This window comes from Betta splendens, chromosome 13, assembly GCF_900634795.4.
Source record: "Betta splendens chromosome 13, fBetSpl5.4, whole genome shotgun sequence".
NCBI lineage: Eukaryota > Metazoa > Chordata > Actinopteri > Anabantiformes > Osphronemidae > Betta > Betta splendens.
Genome location: NC_040893.2, coordinates 3654432 through 3675700, shown reverse-complemented (window position 1 = coordinate 3675700; position 21269 = coordinate 3654432). Strand labels below are relative to the sequence as shown.

Genomic DNA, 21269 nt, shown 5'->3' with positions numbered 1-21269 from the left:
AGAGCTTTTAGCTACCAAGCTCCTCTCCTCTGGAACCAGCTCCCTCTTCAGGTTCAAGAAGCTGACACACTCTCCACCTTTAAGATTAGGCTTAAATCCTTCCTTTTTAATAAAGCTTATAGTTAGAGATCGTTCAGGTCACTGGCAACGATTGTCAGTCATAGGAACCATCTCTTAGTTAAGCTGCAATAGGCATAGACTGCTGGGGGACCTAATTTATACACTGAGCTCCTCTGTTTCCTTCTACCTCTTCTGTCCAATAACCTCCCATCATTGTTATATATTCAACTAACCTTGTCTCTTTCTCTCCAGTAGTTGTGCTTCTGCCCCGCTCTCTCTCTCGTTCTCTCCTCCACCCTGTCCTCACCTACAGGTATCATTGGACTAAGAGCTTTGTGTCTGTGATCGGCAGCTGCGGATCCAACTATCCTGCCTGTACCCAGTCCCTGGTCCAACCACCTTGCCTTGCTCTGTTGTTGCTTGTTGTTGTTGCTATGGTTTTTTTCTCTCTATCCCCTCACCCCAACCGGTCGAGGCAGATGGCCGCATCCAGTCTGGTTCTGCTGAAGGTTTCTTTCTCGTTAGAGAGGGAGTTTTTCCTCTCCTCTGTTGCTGTCAATTTAAAGGCCCTTCGGGGACAGGTGAATTAGATGGAGCATTCCACCCCCCTACCATGAGAGCTTTGTACAGCACAAATTGATGGTACGGAGAACTCCTTGCCCCTGTACTAAAGGGCTGTCCTTCCCGCTCCCACCTAATTGCTTCCTGTCTAATGTCCAGTAGAGTATAATCAGGATTCTGTCTGGCAAGTCGCTTCGACTCTCTGCGTAAGGTTGGATCGAGTACATATTCAATAAACTGATCTCTTAAAAGAATGGTGAAATTAATCATACCCGTTGGGGTTCTTTGTACTACCTTTTCCATTAAACAGAAAAGGGCATGCAAATATTCCTGGAGAGATTCCCCCTCCAGCTGCTTTCTGGAGAAAAAGTTCACTTGTAGCTCGACATGGGAATTTGAGCAACCAGCAGCCACTGGGCCTGAACGGCACACCCTGCCTCCCAGAGCTCGCAGGGAGCGAGTCTAGGATACTGGCGAGTCAAGGTGGCTGATGACGAAGGAGGCAGTGCCACCATTGTGGCTGAAGGCGGGACCACCAGCCCGGCAGAAGAGCGTGGGGCGAGCCAGAAGGGTAGGGCCAGGAACCAGGGAGCCGAACGGAGCTGAGGCAGAGTAGCGTTAAGTAACCCATGAGGGAGTCTCCACAGGTTCAATTCAATTTCCAATTCAATTTAATTTATATAGCGCCAAATCACATTAAAGTCACGGCCATCTGCCTTGACTGGTTGGGGTGAGGGGATAGAGAAAGAGAGAAAAACACAGCAACAAGAACAAGTGTGGTGGAAATTTTCCATGAAGAAGCAGATGAGAGAGAGTTGTCCTTTTGTGCGATTTATTGAAATAATAAAGAAAATAAAAATAATGGGGAAAGCAAATAAAAAGCATGGATGTTGATCATGCACATAAACAAACCAAAAACCAGCTGGGGAGATCAGTGCACACACCACGGAGGTGTGATGCAAAGAGCCCACGATCTCGCCACAATACTATTAGAATCAGTGTTATTCTGGTTGTAAGTACAACATGCGTCTTCAAACATAACACAAACGCCTCTTTTCTCTGCTAACGTGTCTACGGCCATTCAACTGTAATGTAATAAAGACAATTAATGTATGATAGCCATAGGTTTCGGATGGGGTTCTGTTTCATATAATGTTAAGATAGATTTCATGCTTTCGGATCTTTAATTGTACATTTGCGTCTAGAGCGAATAGAAGATTCAGGGATTTAACCAGAATGATGATGCATATTTCTGCTTGTGTTGTCTTGATAGATAAAAACTAATTGTAGCAGTGAATAAAGTGATTGTGAGCAAATTAAACACCAAATCAACTTTAGGATATTTAAACTCAGTGTTGTTGTTGTTGTTAATTTTCTCATTCAAAAATAGTGTGTAAAGTTACAAGGAAACATCATGTGATAAAGGCAATAATCAGAGTAACATAAATTTAATTCTAACAAAGCATGGTTACACTTGATGTCTCGTAACAATCTGCTTCGTCCTGTTGAACAGTAGCGTTAGATTGTTTCCAACCTGTGTGTTGATGTATTGCCAGTACGTTGGAGTTCTTCAGGTTGTGATCAGATGATCACAGAGACACTTGGGATTTGTTATCACCGCCAGGTTTCCTCCCAATGTTGTCTTAGTCACTGTCACTCCCGTGATGTGAAGAGTCTACACGTCCAGCGTCAACTCAAGGCTGCTCGTGTGTGTGTTTTCTCAGGAACGTGTGTGTAGATGTATGGTCTTATAGTGTGATTCACCGGCGCAGCTTCAGGCGGCGCTTGGCTCACACCTTTAGCTGAACGGTCAACGCAGCCTCGCCTCAGTGCGTGTGTGAGCACAGCGAGGGTCGTCCTTCTCACTTCTTTTCGTCAGTGGTGGTTTTCTCCGTGTGGTGTAGATGTAGATGGAGGGTTGTCTGTTGGATCCGGGACCTTCCTGGATGGAGTTGGATCCAAGTCACTCTTTCTGCGATCTTTACAGCCGTGTGGGTCGTCAGAAGGTCCTGGAAGGGGCCTCGCCCCTGTTTGGAGTCCCAGTGCTTCCTCCTGAACTCCTCAACGATCACCCAGTCCCCTGGTTGGATGGTGTAATGGTCCTGTCGACTGTTTTCACCTGTTGGGAAATCTGAATTGTGGGGAAAAAGTGTTTGGGCGGCTCGGCTTCCATCAGGCCCAAACCAGACTCCATGGCTACAGGTGGAACCATTCGTCTTCCAGAGTCTGTGTTCCTGTGAGGTAGAAAATGTTCAAAGCACAGGGAGAGAGAGGAGGAAAGGTAGAGAGAGTTGGAGAGGGAAATGAGGATCAGGAGAGGACACAAGGATCAGGAGAGGGAGGGGTTGTTGGGCAGCAACCTTCGCAGCAGCGTCTGCAGCTGCATGTCGGCAGAAACAAAGTCGTCACTGATGGTGTGAGTCGGACGGTTAAAAACAGCATTAGCTGTAGGAAGCAGGACAATGTCCAGCAAAACAGAACCTAATCATGATGTAAAATAGGTTTGCAATCAGACTTCAAAAGCTTCCTATGCTTCCACAGAGCATCTGTAGAGTCTGTGTAGATGGTAACAGACTCTCCTTCTGCTAGTTTACTAGCTTCAGTCAACGCGATCAACTCTGCAGCCTGAGCAGAGTAGTGTCTTAGCAAAGCACTAGACTTCAAGACGGACTCTTGATAGTAATGTTCAGCATGTTGAGTAAGGTGGTGTTGCATCTAAGCCATCGGGCTGTAGAAAGATCTATTTCAAAAGAATCAAAGTATGAGGACAAAAGAACAGAAGTCGTACAACCTGATTTCTCATCCACTGTTTGAGTGAAAGGTTGCGTAGGGTCAGATCAGGAAGACCCAAAGTAGGAGCCGACTGAAGAGCAAGCATGAGGTCGGTGAACGTTGTTCAGCCTCAGACGTCCACGTGAGACAAGAAGTGGACGGTGAAGACGTCTGCATCAGAACCCTGAGTGGGGCCTCAGAGAAGGTAAAGTTAGGAACGAAAGTCCTACAATAAGAACAAAGACCTAGAACAGATATCAGCTGTTTTTACGTGCACGGTTTAGGCAGGTTTCAAATTGCTTCAACTCTGTTGGGTGAGATGGATTTGCCATCAGCTGTAATTACAATGACCCAGAAAAATGACCTTTGTCTGAACAAACTGTAATTTAGACAGGCTCTCTTTGTGGCATGTAGCATCCAATGATTCAGTATCTTAGTGGTGTCTGCAGTAACACCATCTATGGCTTCCTTTAAGAGGGTGTTGTTGTTTACATGGTCTGTGGTCAGATTTAGGTGTGATGACCACTGGTTCACATCCTCTGATCGAACCTACATCATGTCTGTGTGTGAGCCACAGGGAAGCAGGAGCTTCCTGTAAGGCTGAGTGTTGGGTCAGAGCGTCCTCTGAAAAAAAAAAAAAGCATGTAGTGTGTGTCATTAGAATGTGGAGGAACCAAGTTCACTGTTTGCTGCACATGACGGGCAGAATAAAAAAAGTTTTCTAAAAGTATGCAAAGTAGGTGAATACGTCACATGGGGTCAGAAGTCGTTCACCAGTCTCCACCCCGTTGACATCTGTTCACAAAAGAACCCACGTCCTGCATCTGTCTCCATCATGTTTTCACAGAAGGACGTGTGGAACTGTAGAATAAAAATCAAAAAAACCTTTTTGTTCGTTAGTAAAAGAAATCGCAAGCGCAGACTTGTGTTCATCTCAATAGAGGGAAGTTGAGGTCAGTTTGTGTGTTTGTGTGTGTGAAATCATAAACAAGCTGTGATGCAGCCTGTGTGAGGGCCTCAGTTACAGCCCCCCCTCAGCAGCCAATGATAAGAGCACAGCTGAGCTGAAGTTAACACCAACAAAAGAGGGATTATTTAGAATGTCTGTAGATGTAACCTGCACTCCGTCTGGAGTGGAAATCAATCAAATACCTAATTTACACATGAGATCTCTTCCTAAAACTTTAACTGGGCATAAGTTTGAAAGCAAAAATTAATGTTAAGGTGTCTTGCTGTCAGATGTTGCACAAGACAGTGAAAGAATAGGTTTTTCTTTAATAGTCTGGTACGTACAGTAATTATTACTACTTCTCTCTAATAGTCGTCTTCCCTTTAATAGTCATTAATAGTCTGTTTCAGTCAGTTTCAGTCTTCCTATGGTCTGTTTTGTTTTCCTATAGTCTGGTTTTGTTTTTCTATAGTCTGTTTTGTTTTCTACAGTCTGGCCAGACAAACCTATAGTGTACACAAATCTTTTTAAAAACATGGAGGATTTTATTACTGAATTTGTTGCAAGTTAAAATAGTTTAAACCCATCAGACTGCAAAGTCATGCAGCAGTTGTCATTTAGCTGTTTGTCATCATTTTAAAATCACTCTGTGGGATGTTTTGAGGAAAAAGCGATTCTTCATTGCGAGCAGATAAGCATGAACATGAATTTGAGCGTGTATCAGCTGTAAGCGTGTTTCTTCGTTGCGTGTATGAATGTGTGTGTGTGTGTGTACGTACCGACGTACCGTCTTCTACGTCACATGAAAAGGAACCGTCACCTTCCTCCTTCCCCAACCATCAGTCTGATGTGAGCGCCAGTGGGTGAAGCCTTTCAATGGGACAGTTGTTCCTCGATGACAGACCTTTCCTGGATCCTCGCATGCAGCTCTTTTGGGCCGATCACGTCTGAAGCCTCTCCTGTTGTTTCAACCAGTGTCTGTGTCAGAGCACGTCTTCTCAGATGGAGTTCACTCTGCTGTTTGTCTGTCCTTGTTTTAATTTGCTGATTGTCATTAGCAGGTGTCTGTATCAGACTCATACGTTTGTGTGACAGTTTCACGGCCTCTGAAGCTTCAGTCTTTTCCTGCTGGTGCAGGGCTTGTAGTAGCTGGTTCATCTGATGAGCCCAGAACGTGATGGCTGCAGACGTTGTGGAAGTCGCTGAGGCGTCCATGCTGGGGTCTGTGTCCTCCAGCTGCTGTGGTGTCAGAGCTTCCACTCCGTTCTGGTTGTTGGTCAGGCGCTTCTTCTCCTTCGGTTCTTCTGCTGATGGTGGGAAAGGAGTCCAGATCCGGATTTACCCTCATCGCGCTCAGTTCTGCATTAGGACAAAGAGCAGAAACAATGGGAGCGTTTGCTCTTGACATGATATGTGTGTGTGTGGTGTGTGTATGTGTGTGTGTGGCAGAGTGCAAACAATTCTTCCCCAGAGTTGTTATCTCCTTTTTTTCTGTTACTCTCATCTCTCTTTTGTTTCTTTTAGGGGTTTAGTTTTGATAGTTTTGCTTTTCAAATCTCATCTTTTGCATATAATTTTTCTTTCTAAGGTGCGTATGTCCTTTTACACAAAGCGATTGTCCTTTTGAACCCATAACCAGTTTCCCACTCATGGAAACATGAAACGCACTAATAACCATATTTACCTTTTACTTTTGTAATGTTTGTAATGCTGCAGTCTGGTGGTGGAGACTTAGATCGCCCCGAACCCATCTTTCAGAGTCCCGGCGGTTTTCTGCCTTAGACTTTTTTGTGTTCCGGCCGGAACCTTTTCTCAAAATTTCTCTTCCACGGACGTCTCCGTAGAAAGGGAACCGCTCATATCAGCGACAGGGTTCTCGGAAGTGCTCCCTCACCGTCAGGCCCCTCTAAGACCCGGGTCCCTCGTATCTCAAAAACACTTCCCCCTGCAAACGCGCTCCGTATTTCAGAAGCCGTTTTTTATTTCTTGTCCACTCCCTTTGGACTGCGCTCAGATTTGCACACTGGTCTGTATCCTCAGTACAGACAAAACAAGCTCGGTTCCACAAGCCAACCCTTAGCAACCACCGTCTCGGCCACCAGGGCAGACTAATTAATTTTTCTACCCGAATATTAAATTTAAAATTTAAAAAAAAAAAAATTTGTTTGGTCCTAATTTTTATATTTTAGATGTTTTCTGCCAAATAGTCGTTTCAGAAATATTATCACCTCTAATCCTAATTATGTTTTCTTTTATGTTTTAGTCTAGTAGGGGATGCTTTAGAATTAATTGTTATTTGCCTTACTTTCCCTAAACCAAATGATCAGAGCCAAGTAAACCCCGAATACCTGAAACCAAATTCAAACCCGTTTTCTTTTTTTTTTTTTTTTCTCCGATAAGTCACAACAAAACGGAATCTCTCTCACCGGGCCGAGTAGAGGTTGGATTTTGTGTTTGTTGGATCTCGTCAGAGGCGATCCAGATGGGTGAGCAGTCCTCCCACTCAGAACAGCTGTAGAGGTTTGGAGGCTGAGCGACCCTAGTCCTCAGGACTATCGTCCCTGGTCACACCGTCCAGATGACCTGCAGCGGATCCTGTTCGTAGACGCCAATTTCTGTGGTGGAAATTTTCCACGAGGAAGCAGATGAGAGAGAGTTGTCCTTTTGTGCGATTTATTGAAATAATAAAGAAAATAAAAATAATGGGGAAAGCAAATAAAAAGCATGGATGTTGATCGTGCACATCAACAAACCAAAAACCAGCTGGGGAGATCAGTGCACACACCACGGAGGTGTGATGCAAAGAGCCCACGATCCTCAAGTTGCTTCTGCCAAACATATATCATAAATTATTAGTCAGTCAAATGTAACATCAGATGTTTAGACTTGATGTACGTCAGGGCACAAGAGATTATTTGTTTGTGTAAGAATGTTCAGTATTGCACCTAACCAGCACATGACGAGTGTGTTGGATAAGAAATAGCACTAAGGTAAAATTTTTCCATTACAACAAGCAACAACAGAGCACAGGCAGGATAGTTGGAATAGGGACTAGATACTGGCAGGATGGTTGGATCTGCAGCTGCCCATCACAGAAACAAAGCTCTGAGTCCGATGATACCTGTAGGTGAGGACAGAATGGAGGAGAGAGAGAGAGCGGGGGAGAAGCAATACTACTGGAGAGAAAGAGACAAGGTTAGTTGAATATACAACTATGAGGGGAGGTTATTGGACAGAAGAGGTAGAAGGAAACAGAGGAGCTCAGTGTATAAATTTAGTCCCCCAGCAGTCTATGTCTATTGCAGCTTAACTAAGAGATGGTTCCTGTGACTAACAATCATTGCCAGTGACCTGAACCATCTCTAACTATAAGCTTTATCAAAAAGGAAGGCTTTAAGCCTGATCTTAAAGGTGGAAAGTGTGTCAGCTCCTCAAACTTGAAGAGGCAGCTGGTTCCACAGGAGAGGAGCTTGGTAGCTAAAAGCTATGCCTCCCGTTCTACATTTAAATACTCTAGGAATCACAAGTAGCCCAAGGCCCTAAGAACGAAGTGTTCTGCTGGGAGCAGGGAACTATGAGGTCTTTAAGATGAGAAGGAGCTTTATCATTAAGTGCTTTGTGGGTGAGTAGGAGAATTTTTTTCAAAACAAGGGTCCATCATGGGTCCAAACATATACATTTCCAGGAACCCCTCCAGACTCAGAAACCCCCTCCCGTGGAGGGCGGTAGCAGGAGATTCTCCCAACCCAGCAGCCGCTGGGCTGGAACGGTAGGCGGGAGGGGACGATCCCCAGGGGAGCGGCCGTGACGACAGCGGAGCCGAGGCGGATGGCGCTGAATGAGGGAGCGCCACCCAAACGGCAGGAGGCGCTGAGGGCGAGGCCACCAGGCCGGAATACGAGTCCGAGACGGACGTGACGTTGGTACCAGGACCAGAGACGAGGACCGGCGTGGAGACGAAACCATACGCGGAGCCGGGATGGACGCAGCTGACGCTGGACCAACAGGAGCCGGGGCAAACGTGGTCCCGACAGGACCACCAGGCGTGGCCGGTGCCGGGCCACCAGGAACCGATGCAGGCATGGCCGGTGCCGGGCCACCAGGAACCGATGCAAGCGTGGCCGGTGCCGGGCCACCAGGAACCGATGCAGGCGTGGCCGGTGCCAGACCACTGGGAGCTGCATCTGCGGATGTGACCGGACCACCAGGAGCTGCATTTGCGGACGTGACCGGACCCCCAGGAGCTGCATCTGCGGACGTGACCCGTGCCGGTCCACCAGGAGCTGCATCTGCGGACGTGACCCGTGCCGGGCCACCAGGAGCTGCATCTGCGGACGTGACCCGTGCCGGGCCACCAGGTTTAGAGGCAGACGTAGCCGGACCACAAAGAGCAGAGATGAACGTGTCTCCGCAGGCTCCTGTGTCCAAGGAAACCCCAGGCTCCGGGCTGCCCTGAACCAGTCCGGGCTCACCGGGATGAAAGAGGACGTGGTCTCTACCGGACCACCCGGAGCTCCAGGAGCGGTCCCTTGGCTGGTGTTCCCGAAGCCCGGAACCTCCTCCTGGAGGCCGACAGGAACAGAAGCTGGAACGATCGCCTCCTGGAGGCCGACAGGAACCAAAGCTGGAGCTGGAATGACCTCCTCCTGGAGGTCGACAGGAACCAAAGCTGGAGCTGCAACGACCTTCTCCTGGAGGTCGACAGGAACCAAAGCTGGAGCAGGCGCGACCTCCTCCTGGAACTGCGGCAAGAACAGGAACGGCGTCCTCCGTGGAGCCGACAGGAACAGGAACGGCTTGACTGGGCTGGAACCTGAGCATGACTTGACTGAGCTGGGCTCTGAGAATGACACGACTGAGCTGGGCTCTGAGCGTGACATGACTGACCTGACTGCAACGCAGGAACTGGTGTGGCTGCTGGCTGCAGGCCAGGGAGTTGCAGGGCCTCATGCAGGGCAGGTTCCCTCAGGATGAGAGCGGCCGCCTCCTCAAACAGTTGTCCCCTTTTGCTCTGATCTAATGTCACTTCGATGGTGTTCATGAGGTGAGCAAAAAGGAATAACACTGGGGAAGAGCAGTGAGGGTGGATCCGCTGGACGACGCTGTCTGGGATGCCTGCTATCAACGTGAGACGGCCAGCAGGACGGAGAAATCCTCTGCCGGGGAAGGGAGTCAGTCGGAGACTGTGACCGCGGTCTCTGGACGTGGGACCCTGGAAACGTGACTGGCGACTGGCTGTCGGCTGAGGCGCGGTGAGCGGCGCGGGCTGGGTTTCCCTGACTGGGTCCGCGTGGCGGGCAGAGATGGCGGCATCCGGGGCTTGGGCTGGAGCCGATGAAACGGGGACAGGAACGGGAACGTGAACCACTAGAGCGGCAATAGGAACGGGAGCTTGAACCGCCAGAGCGGCGACAGGAACGGGAACAGGAGCGTGAACCGCCGGAGTGGCAACAGGAACGGAGACGTGAAGCGATGAAATGGCAGCAGGAGTAGCTGTGGAGACACAGGCGGACGATGCGTGCAGAGTGCATGCCAAATCCCTCTGCAGCGAATGAAGTCTCTAATAGAATGCCTGCACTCCGGGATACTCACGTCACCAATACTCAGCCGTCAACAACTCGGTGCCCTGTTTTACGTGACGGAGACGGACCTCAAGGCTGGGTGTTTTCGCATATTTCTTAGTTAACCTCTCGAGGTCTCCGCGGATATCCACCGGCAGACTCGGGCATGAAAACTCCATTCTTCCCGCGAGGGATTAGTACTTGCAGCTGAACGGACGGGTAAGAAAAGAAAAAGAAAACCAGTCATTGACCTGGACGGAGGCTGAGCACTGGCTGGGTCCAAGTCTGGCCAGATCGTTCTGTCAGGAAAACGGCAGAGAGCGGACCCAAATTCACAGTGCTGAGACAGCAGACAGGTGGTAAAGCTCAAGGGTTTTAATGCAGTTTTCCTAATCACAGACAGTCCAGGTCATGCACGGATGAACACAGGATTGAGGTATAGGAGGCACAGGTGTGATCGGTTCTGACAGCAGGCGTGGGTCAAAAACAGGAGGCTCAGATTTCCAAGTCCAAATCGACAGGCTAAGACAGTTCCAGTAACATGCAGAGTTCAGCAACAGCAACAAGGGGTTTACAGTACCGGTCAGGATCAGACGAGAAGCGGTAGTCGGGAACACGGAACTGGGTCGGCAACGGGATAAGCTGAACGAGAGAATACTGGAAAGTGAAATCAGAGTTAATGTTTGTGTCAGATGTTCTTTCTCCTCCTTCAAGTAGCATTCATGGTTTTGAGCTTCTCTCAAAATTCCCTCCAGCTCTTTCATCTGGGAGTTGTCTGCGGTAGCCTTAATGCTAAAACAAATTACAACATAACAAGCTGAGCTCTTATTAATAAGAATTACTGGTTTACTATTAATAACAAAATGAAAATATTTTTTACTAGATAGAAAGTTTTTAATTTTTGCAAATAATACTACAAACACGTAAACACTTGAACATTCTGTTAAATGTTATTTACAAAGAGATTTACATTCAGTCATATTCATTTAGACTACATCCCAAACCGCCATCCTTTAATGAAGAATTAATAATTTGGTTATAGTTTGTGTGTTACAATATATAAAATCTTATCAAAATGACTTTCTACTAAAAAACTTAAATATATCAAACATGTCAACAAAATGTAAGTTACAGTCAAACATTCTAAGTTCCATTCTGCAGTTTTTCAGAAATCAGAGTTAATGTTTGTGTCAGATGTTCTTTCTTCTCCTTCAAGTAGCATTCATGGTTTTGAGCTTCTCTCAAAATTCCCTCCAGCTCTTTCATCTGGGAGTTGTCTGCGGTAGCCTTAATGCTAAAACAAATTACAACATAACAAGCTAAGCTCTTATTAATCAGAAGCTGATACAGGTGACATTAGTGGACTCATAAGCTAAAATTTAGATTTTTGATTTGCCAAGGCGCTATATATATATATATATATATATATAATTAATGCTGTTTATGGTGTCTCCTGTGTATTTCAGGCTCAAAGCCTTCTGTACATTGGGAAAACTTAATCTAATAAAATCTACGGTTTAGAAAGCTGAAGGTGCAGGAGTTTTACAGTTTAATAGTATGTTTTTTTTATAAAATTATAATAAAGGGCAGAGCATGTTGCTTAGTATAATTTACAATTTGCCATTCACTGTGTTTACCAGACCACCAGTCATGTCATAAACCTTTCCCAGTGACTCGTTATCGACAATTATTATAGGGTTCATACTGTGTATCTCATTCATCTAAACAGGAAGACTTGTAACCCAATTTATCAAAAGTACCCACAATCTATCACAACCTCAAACACAAACACAACATGCAACATACTGTAGAGGTCTGAATAATTCAGTTTGTGACAGTTCAGTCCTTCAGCTTGTGGAGGGACTTAATGCCTGGTAGCTCAGTAGGTAATGTAGAGCATCAGCCGAGGAAGCAGAATGTCCCCGGTCTGCTCCCTGCCTCTAGAACCTGGTGTGTTCCTGAGCAAGACTTTCACATTATCCCCTGGGCACCACGTACTGTAAATGCAGTGATAAATTTCCCACACTGCTTGGATCAATAAACGTTCAACTATTATTGTTTCTTTTTTTTGGTTACACAGTAACTTGTTGGTTTACCTTGTTTGTTCCTGCTTAGCAGTGAATTTGTCTCTATCATGTTTTGTCATTTTATATGAGTTTATAAAGAGTTACATTTGTTAGTTCATTCTTGCATTTTTATGAATTCAATTGAAATCACATTGTAATTTTGTGTTTCAAAACTTTGTCTAAGTTTGAGTTAAAAAGTTCTCCTCTAGTGCCACTTTTTTAGTGTTTAGTTTTAAACGTTTACATTTTGGTCATTCTCAATGTGTCCAAACTGCCATATTATGAGTTAGTTAATTAGTATTTAGAAACAAGTACAGTATTTTAAGTAATGTTTAGTAAACCATTGACACTTCTTGTTTCTGTTTTTCTGCACGTTATTTTGTCCTCAAGCAGTTAGTCATTTCCAGTTCTTATCTGTTGGCTATTTTTGGTTCATTATTTATTACTCTGATTTAATTTTCAGTCTGTTAAAGCCTGTATCCTCCTCCTGTTTTGTACATCTATACTTATTGGGGAGTTCCCTGAATTCAATAAATATTGTTTTCTATTAGCGCTTCACGTAAGCCTAGGCTCCTCTGAGCCAAGGCTAAAAATGTCAAACCCTAATATTATAGACAATATAATATAAATATAATATAATTTAGACATTAGCCTATAACAATTATGTTGGCAGACAGTATATGGAACTAAGTTGTTTACATCTAATACTGTACAGCTGAGTTGAATTGACTGAAACATATTTGCTGACATTTGCATGTTTTTGGCAATATAAATGCAGCTGCAGATATATGACCTACCTTAAGAATTCAGCAAATTGTGTAAACAGCATGCTGATGTTCAATTTTGCATCTGTAACACATTCAATTGTCATTCAATTGTTGTACATGTAATATGTACAGTATGTGAGACTAATTATACAACATTTTCTAAATTGAATATCAAACGGATTCTATACTGTAATTAGACCAGATAAAGGGAACTGAGATGTCAGTGGGTTAAATAAGTTTAACATCTTGTTGACCTGTTAGCCTTTGTTTGTTGCTTTTATGTCTATAAATCCATTAATTAAAAAATTATATGAGAATAAGATATCCTCTGTACCTGCAATTGAAACCTCAAATAAATCAGACTCCAAAGTGAATGGTTTACTGAGAGTTCTTTTGTTTTTTGATGCAAACTGGCTTTCATTGGCAGGTGGATGTTCTACCTATTGCATAGGAAAAAAGATAAATATTGCATTAAAAGTATTAGCTACATATTTAAAAGTCAAAAGTCAACTTTATCGGCGATACATCATGTATTTGCAACAGTTAAATAGAAAGAGGAGAAGCATGAGTATGTGTACGTGAAAATACACAGACTATGATGCATACTATATATTTACTATATACACATACACATAATACTTACATGTAATAACTGCAGAGAGAAAAATAGAGAGAATAATATATAAATGTATGTAAAGCGCACGATTCAATGTGAAAGATAGGTATGGCAGATTTGTACAGAGATATAAGGTGTTCTTCATGTCCTCTATCTAAACTAACTAAAACCTTGGTAATTAGATGCATTATACTACTGCCCAACTTTACCTTCTGTTTCAGAGTGAAAAAATGCTAACATGAGAATATTAGAATAAGTAGAACCTCACTTAACAACAGTGATCAATGTAACATTGAAAGAAGCTTGCCTAGGAAATATTGCATTCAAATATACTTGGTGTGAATCCTGAAATACCAATGGAAAATTAGGAGGGTACCAGCAGCTATTCTTACCCCATGGGGCGTTTCCTGTGCCAGACCTATCTTGTACCCTGTCTTCTTCATTATTCCTGGTGGAACCAGGGGTTTTGCTGGTTGTGTTGCTTCTTCCATTAGGTTGTAAATATTACTGCAAATTTGCAGTAACTAATTCACATGTAAACATATTTAACTCTGAATTGTCAAATCAAATAACACTGAGGTGAACTCTTGAATAACTTGTTCCAGGACACTTGATAAGAATCGGTTTAATCTAAGACTGAGTTAAATAAATGTGTGACGACTTTATCTTCATCAATGAAGCTCCTTAATGGCATGGCAAAAGATTTAACTATGCTAAACATTGTCTATCCAAACGTGATGCAATTTTTAATTAAAAAAATAAACAGCTAATTATGTTGGATTATATCTAACAACCATATTTCAGTAGGTGGCAAATGTAAAGTAAGTATCTAAAAAACGTTATACTCAAAATATCACTCACAATATGCCGGATTATGATTTATGTGACAAAACACAATTTTTTACTTTCTTACTAACTTAAGTAAAGACAAATGCAACACAAACAAAAAATGTTAGTCGGCTAAGTGGCTAACCCTTAACTGACAGACAACTAACGAATGTTGGCTAATTTATGGATTAAAATATTAAAGTAAAAAGTAGTGCTAGCTAACTATTTCTTGCAAGACGTATATGGATTATAACGAGGATTTAAATATTGAATTAATTTAAAAATGGCAACATGACCGCTTACCTGATAGACTCGCTAAATATAGCAAAACTTTCATGAAATTATCGCTAGTAAATTTAAAAGTCGGTCTCAGGCTGCGTTCAGGGCTCCTCGGGAACAACAGAACAATAGGTGGGCAGTAGCTTAGTGTGTATTGCATACAGTATTCTTATTCTTATTAATCATATTATTAATTAATGATAATAATAATAATAATAATAATAATAATAATAATAATAATAATAATAATAATAATAATAATAATAATAATAATAATAATAATAATAATAATAATGCGTATGCTGGCTTTTAGCTGAAGGTGACCTGTGAACTTCCGGTGAAGGGGCTAGGGTATAGGCAGCGTAACATGCACAACAAGACTTTGCATTTCACCCTTTAACAATTTATTACTGTACCAAACTGAGATTGTATCTCAGATTGAGAAATAATGTTAGAAAAAGACCATAACTGAACAAAATAGATTAGTTTAGCATCTCTTTAGCAAGTCCTAAAAGAAACCTGGAAAGCTATAAGGGAATATAGGTGTCTGGGTTTCCTCAAACAAATAAAAGTGAGTAAGATATAAATAAAGCAAATACAGAAAAACAGCAGCACATAAAGATACATGTTTGCTAATCAGCTTGTTTTATCATTGTTTACTGTGAACATTTCCTGTATTAAGTTCTGCAGACTCTGAACTCTGGATATTTGTTTATTTGATTATATCTTAAATAAGCTAGTGTTAATGAAGCACATATAGCCACACTTAGTGTTTTTTTTTTCTGCCAAAGAACCAGCTCTGTTCAGTTCTGAGCATCCATGTTTTTATAATCTGAACCACAGAAGCCAATTCCACTCGTCATTTGGGCAAGAGATGGATAGATTGCCAGTCTATCACAAATCAACACATAGAGACAGTGATCCATGGGCATTTAGAGTCTCTAATTAACCCAAGTGTGCGCCTTTGGCCTGTAAAATCAAGGCAGAGTAAATGAAAAGAACTCACACGGAGTAAACATGCAAATCTCCATATGACATTATGACATGGCATGAGCCATAGTGGAAATTCTTGTTAGTAAATCAAGAGAAAATTTGACAGTATTATGGCATTTATTTTATTTTATTGTGGCTTTATGTTATATATTTTATCTTTATTTATGATACATGTAATGTAGTACATCTATATTTGTTGATATCGTTATTGGTTTAATGTTGTGGGGTTTTTTTTTGTTTTTTTAGAGTGTGTCTTACACACTACATGACGCACCGCAGGTTTGCTAACTGCTTTTGTTTGTGGTGAAAAGCCAGAAAGAGCATATGCGCAGGTACTGTTTGTCGGCATTTCCGTGACTTGTGCATGGAGGGCCTCTGCCATTACCGCCAGTAGAAGGAGCTCTTCAGTTTTAGATTATCGACAAACCAAACGTTTACAAACATGGCGATATCACAGACCGCCAGGATGCTGTCGTCCCTTCGCTTTTTGTTATATTTATTAATCCTCGAATTTACAGGGATAAATTCTACGACCCTTCACGTTCACCCTTCGCAACACTTTTCGCTTTCTCAAAACAGAGGCTTCTTCATTGTAGACGCAAGAGAGGATCTACCAGACGGTGGCAGAGGTGGAGCGGACGCCGCGGCTCCGAGGGTGCCTCTGGGCACTCCTAGTATCACTGAAGCCGAACAGGGCTCCGGTGTTTACCCGCAGTACCGAAGCCGACGGAGCGCGGGTGCATCGACCGTACCCAAGGTCTACGGGCAGGTAATGTAACGTAACAATAGTGTTCGATAAAACCGCAACGCTGCGCTTAACCCCAGAATGATATTAGCCGCTAAACCAATGATTATACAAATTACGCAACCTCTGCTGTTTTCTGTTTCACATCTTGTATTTCCATCGCAACCCATGTTAAATTAGCCTGACTGTGATTACTGTTGTGATGGTAAATGGCACAGAGTTTCGCGTTTAACCAGAAACCCTACATACACAAGAAAGAGCAATAAACGTTTTGGTCAGTCGAGCTGGTTACAGTTCACTGAACATTTGTTGAAATGAAGGTCATTTTACAAACATATATCCCTCTTGGTTGCTTGGTGGCAACTTGTCTGGCACGTTCACGTTCTCAACCAGGGACATGAGTTCCACACTGACAACTTCCTCCATTCTTAATGTGCAAACAGTTATTAAAAACCCTAAAATTAAGTAAGTGTCTCCAAAGTATATTAAAGCCATATGTCTTATAACTGTTCTCTTTAGATGTCTTTAATTTATAGAAGTTTTATGAATACTCAGTACTACTTACAAATGTTAAAGAAAAAAGCAATTGAAAGGGAAATTGGAATTTGTACTGTACGACCGGACCTGTAAAGAAACTTGAGCAGGCGTTATAAATGTAGATAATGGATGTATCTGAGTGGGGTGCAGGTTATATCCTTAATATGATTAAATTAATATGCTGAGCGAGTTTTAAACACACCCATGTGTATTTTATATCAATTTATTCAAAGCACAATCCAGTTTTTTTTAAGATTTCTTCCATATTTCCATTTTTATTTCTTCTATGGTGGTGTATGTGTCGTTTTTTTTTTTTTTTTTTACTGTATATCATTTAAAGTCATATTACCAGCTCTCTTAGGGCTCCTACACTTGATGGATTATATTAGTGGATGCTGGAATAGTCCTCAACAAGGCAACTGGTGGATGTCTTTATTAGCCAACTCTTGTCATCAGTAGCTGGTCTTAGTCAGAGAATATTTAGAGTGATCTAAATTTGTGTCTTAATTTTGGTCTGGGTCTGAGTCACTGGGCATTTCTGTAAAGACGTGTCATTGATGTCTGTTGTTAGTTTGTTTTCTTTGCACTTTGCAAAGTCTAAATGAGATTTTGTTCACTGTTTTCTGAGTCTGCTTACATTTTCTCTGACATTCAGCTTGTTTTGTCCTGCAGGTTAGGCTCAATGACTCCCACAACCAGATGGTGGTTCATTGGGCTGGAGTGAAGAGCAATGTCATTGTAGCCTTGGCCCGAGACAGCACTGGAGCTATGACATCCAAGTCTAGCTCTGTATGTACAGTTGAACACACACCTTGACACATGAATGAATCACATGAATCAAACAGAGCTTGTATAGCTGCAGTCTCACAAAGTCCTCATGGTATCTCAAGTTGTATGTTCAATTTAAACTTTGTTACTTAGTTACACAAATAATGGTGTGGCAATATGTTCGTATGTTTGTGTAACATGTTTTCTGTAACAGTTTTTTTAGTCCCATATCTCACCTCAACAGAAACAAGCATCAAGTCATTGCACAACATGTTTAATCTGTCTTTTTCTGTCTCCGTTTTCATTTTTGGGCTGCATGACAGAAAACATATATTTATAAACTTACTTTAAAAAAATATGTAATTTACACCTTTCATTTAGCATGAATGCTGATATGGTATGGTAGAGGACATTTGTCTCATGAAATTGAAAACTGTGCAGAGTGGTCAGAGTTCAACCAGGTTCGACCACGGCTATCCTTGACTGACTTAACAAGAGAGCAGCAATAATCAATCTACCATGAGACCAGCCAGTCCTGGTCCTTGAGGACCACAATTCTGCTTTGTTTTCTAGCCATTTTTGCTTTACCTACTGGTGATTGTCTGACTCACTCTGATACTATAAGTGCACGAATGATTGTAAAAAACACAGTTACCCTCAAGGACCAGCTTTGGACACACTGGATTTGAATTGGATTTAAATGTAATTCGCTAAATTTACAATAATAATATATACTTTTTGTTGCAATCGACTGATGCCATTCTTGCTTTTGTGTGTGCAGGTTTATGTTTCTTACGATTACGGAACCACTTTCGTGCTCATCTCTGACAAGTTTCAGTTTTCTGGGTCAAGGTTGAAAGATGGCACTAAGCAGATCATCTCGCAGTTTTACCACAGCCCTGCAGACAACAAAAGAGTAAGTCACAGTATGGGGCAAATAATTGGGTACAAATTAGTTACTTTACAATACAACATACTGTACCTAAACAAAACATAGCTGAAAGTGATATGGTGAAAATGTGTTGGAGCAAGTCCAAACATAAGTAATCAGCCCAATGAGACTAGAAGTCTAGGTATAGGTGTTGGCAACTCTATGGTGACTGTTGAATTATACATGTTCTGTTCTTCTTTAACACAGCCTAATCTTACTGATCTACCAAGTTCTTATGTTTTTGTTTGAATTTGAATGTTTTTGTTTTTACTGTAAAATAACTGACTTTGAATGACATTCAAAAACTCAATTCATAAATTGGGTTTATTTAAAGGGTGTAATTCAAAACATAAATTACCTTCTGTCAGGATAACTCAGTGGGCTGGAAGATTTCTGCTGACATTAGAAATTTTAAATTAATTACATTACAAAACTAGAAAAATCATTTCCAGAGGAAAATGCACAGTGAATGGTATAATGCTTAATGCATTGCGGAAAATTTGCTGAAAGCAGCAAAAACATTGAAAATATAACTAAAAGTAATTCAGACATTTCATGTTTAGCTGAATGTATCTGTGTAAGAAGAAGCAAGCAACAACAGCCTGATTTCAATTAAAAGAATAATACATTTTACACATGTTGTTCCTACTGTCCTTTAAATCATTCATTTGATTTTCAGGAATCTAACAAGGATCTCCAGGATTGAATTTATGATCCAACCCTGGAGACCCAGGAATTTTTTGGGTTTAAGGATTTATGCCATTGAGCCACGATATCAGAGCTAAGAGAGCACAATATGTATGGAAGAGCGATAATAATAATAAATACAGTGAATGCTGTCAACAGCAATTACTGTATTACATCACTATATGCCTTACACCTGCTCATGAATTGGAGGGGCCAGTAGAGAATCTTCTACTCTCAGTATGACCAAACATTTTAGCTAACATGGACCTTTGGCACTCATATTTAAAAAAAAATCAGGAATACAGTGGTTCAAAAAAGGGAAAATGTCTTTCAATAAAAAGATAAATTAAAGATGAATTCAGATTCTGAGAGAGAATTTGAAGATGACAAGGAACCACAAAGCACATCATAAAGAGCAGCAAATGCATAGTAGCACTACGAGGATCTGCTGGAGCAGCTGAAGAGCCAGCCACTGGAAGAGTCCTACAGTCATCTTTATCGAAAATGGACAGATGGAATGTTCTTGTCTTCTTGTCCCTGGTGGGAGAGCCCCCTTGTTCAGCCGCCAACATCATGTGAATAGTGCCAGGACCCACACAATTTGTAGAGCCACAATGTCTCTGACAAGCTTTCATGTATTTTCAAGAATCATTAGATTTGACAACCAAGAATAAACAAGGGGACAAGCTGGCAGCAATCTGCACTGTGTGGGACCAGTGGGTGGACAATTGGGTGGATCAGCTTCCCCAGCTATACAACCCTGACTCCAGTGTAACTGTGAATGAGCAACTTGTTGGAAGCCAGTGCACCATCAGGCAGTACATGCCTTCAAAACCAGTGGTTTCATGGATTCAATGAATGGAAGCAGCTGATAGAAACTAGGGGACATGAGTGGTGCTCAGTATGCCACAAGGCCTACGTGTGAATTAAATGTAAAGCCTAAAATTGACCCAAGGGATAACAGCGGGTCCCAAAAGTGAAGACCAGACGATGTTTAAGAAATCTTCAGCTCTTCAAATAGTATGTATAGTGCAACATAGAGTGGCAGCTTGAGTAACTGTGGCTTAGTGGTGAATCTGCTAGATTATAACGCCTGGAGACCAAGGTTCAATTTCCTATTAAAGCAACAGCAAGACCTTGAGATTCAGATATCTTCAGCTATGCATTCAAGTCTTTACCTACTTGCAGCTATGTTTTGAATCTTTCAGCTACTTTCAGAAATTCTTAAGCAATACATTCAGCATGACAGCATTGACTGTACAAATTTCTCTGGAAATGTTTTATCTAGTTTTAGTATAAGCAAAACTTATGGTCCCAACAACAACAGTGTTGGGACCACAGGCTACAGTGGTGTGAAAAAGTCTTTGCCCACTTACTGGTTTCTTATTTTTTTGAAGGTTTGTCACAATTTAATGAGTCTGTGAAAAAGTGTTTGCTCCCTGTTAAAATATAACTTAACTCTGGTTCATTGCACCTGAGCTCAGTTTCTCTAGCTGCACCCAGGCTATAACCCTCAAATGTAGTTATAATATATAATATTTTATAAATCTCTTTTTCTTAATATTTTAAAATTTCTTCTGCTTAAACATGTCTTTTTCAGTATCTCTTTGTAGACACTATCAACAATTACTTGTGGAACACTTATGACTTCTGTAAGACAGTCCAGGGCTTTTCGCTACCATTTAAACCCACAGATCTGCTGATCAACAGCAGACTATCCAACATGGTACTTGGCTATGACAACTCCCACCCATCCAAACAGGTAAGAAGTACCAGTAAGGTACAAATACAATGGGTCAAATAAGTACTAAACATGTCACATCCCTCTGTATTTTGGTAACGATCTAGAGAATGAAATCATAGATATCCATTATGATTTAAATAAGGTATGTGTAATAATGTGAAATGACCCTTTTGCATAAAGGTATAGAAAGCAAAATGACCAGCTGAAATCAATTGGTAACTGGAAAAGGTAATTTCCTGATAAATCATGTGGTACAGCTGTTCTGTTGCCAATAGACGCAGGCAAAAATGCAGGTGATTTTAAGTCTTAAATGTTGACCAAAACCATACAAAACTTGACTATGATCATCTAAAGATAAATCGTTGTCAATGACAAAAAAGCTGACTTAGCTGAAAAACTGACCAA

General features: G+C 42.0%; 2 protein-coding genes across 8 annotated transcripts in view; one reads left to right on the top strand and one right to left on the bottom strand.

The window, feature by feature from the left end:
* Positions 1 to 4020: 4020 nt before the first annotated feature.
* Positions 4021 to 14611, bottom strand: LOC129605005 (uncharacterized). Of its 4 annotated transcripts, none has more exons than XR_008696452.1 (7): positions 14484 to 14596; positions 13745 to 13876; positions 13071 to 13176; positions 12767 to 12818; positions 9230 to 11197; positions 5122 to 9155; positions 4021 to 4254 (listed from the first exon to the last, which is right to left on the bottom strand). XR_008696452.1 is itself a non-coding variant. In XM_055514020.1 (7 exons), exons 6-7 carry the CDS (start codon positions 9381 to 9383, stop codon positions 7984 to 7986), a joined length of 1326 nt encoding a protein of 441 aa, XP_055369995.1. In that variant the 5' UTR covers positions 9384 to 9835; positions 9935 to 11197; positions 12767 to 12818; positions 13071 to 13176; positions 13745 to 13876; positions 14484 to 14596; the 3' UTR covers positions 6999 to 7983. The 4 variants fall into 4 exon arrangements, 3 of the variants coding, with proteins under 3 accessions (XP_055369995.1, XP_055369996.1, XP_055369997.1); XM_055514020.1 differs by lacking the exon at positions 4021 to 4254 and having other exon boundaries at positions 6999 to 9155; positions 9230 to 9835; positions 9935 to 11197; XM_055514021.1 differs by lacking the exon at positions 4021 to 4254 and having other exon boundaries at positions 6999 to 9155; positions 13745 to 13859; positions 14484 to 14611.
* Positions 14612 to 15476: 865 nt separating this feature from the next.
* sorl1 (sortilin-related receptor, L(DLR class) A repeats containing) overlaps positions 15477 to 21269 on the top strand; it is a 90907-nt gene continuing 85114 nt past the window's right edge. The window contains exons 1-4 of one of the 4 annotated variants that reach the window (XM_055514016.1): positions 15477 to 16221; positions 17407 to 17523; positions 18284 to 18418; positions 20721 to 20882. In XM_055514016.1, the coding sequence (XP_055369991.1) occupies positions 15895 to 16221; positions 17407 to 17523; positions 18284 to 18418; positions 20721 to 20882 (741 nt within the window). In that variant the 5' untranslated portion in view covers positions 15477 to 15894. Of the gene's footprint in view, positions 16222 to 17406; positions 17524 to 17602; positions 18205 to 18283; positions 18419 to 20720; positions 20883 to 21269 lie in introns of those variants that run through there. The other 3 variants (XM_029172059.3, XM_029172058.3, XM_055514017.1) reach the window with 3 other exon arrangements.

Coding starts and splice junctions, on each gene's coding strand:
- LOC129605005 (XM_055514021.1), bottom strand. CDS start 9,383: ATGAACACCATCGAAGTGACATTAGATCAGAGCAAAAGGGGACAACTG. Junction 9,156..9,229: donor AGTTCCTGCGTTGCAGTCAG/GTCAGTCATGTC, acceptor AGTCATGCTCAG/GTTCCAGCCCAGTCAAGCCG.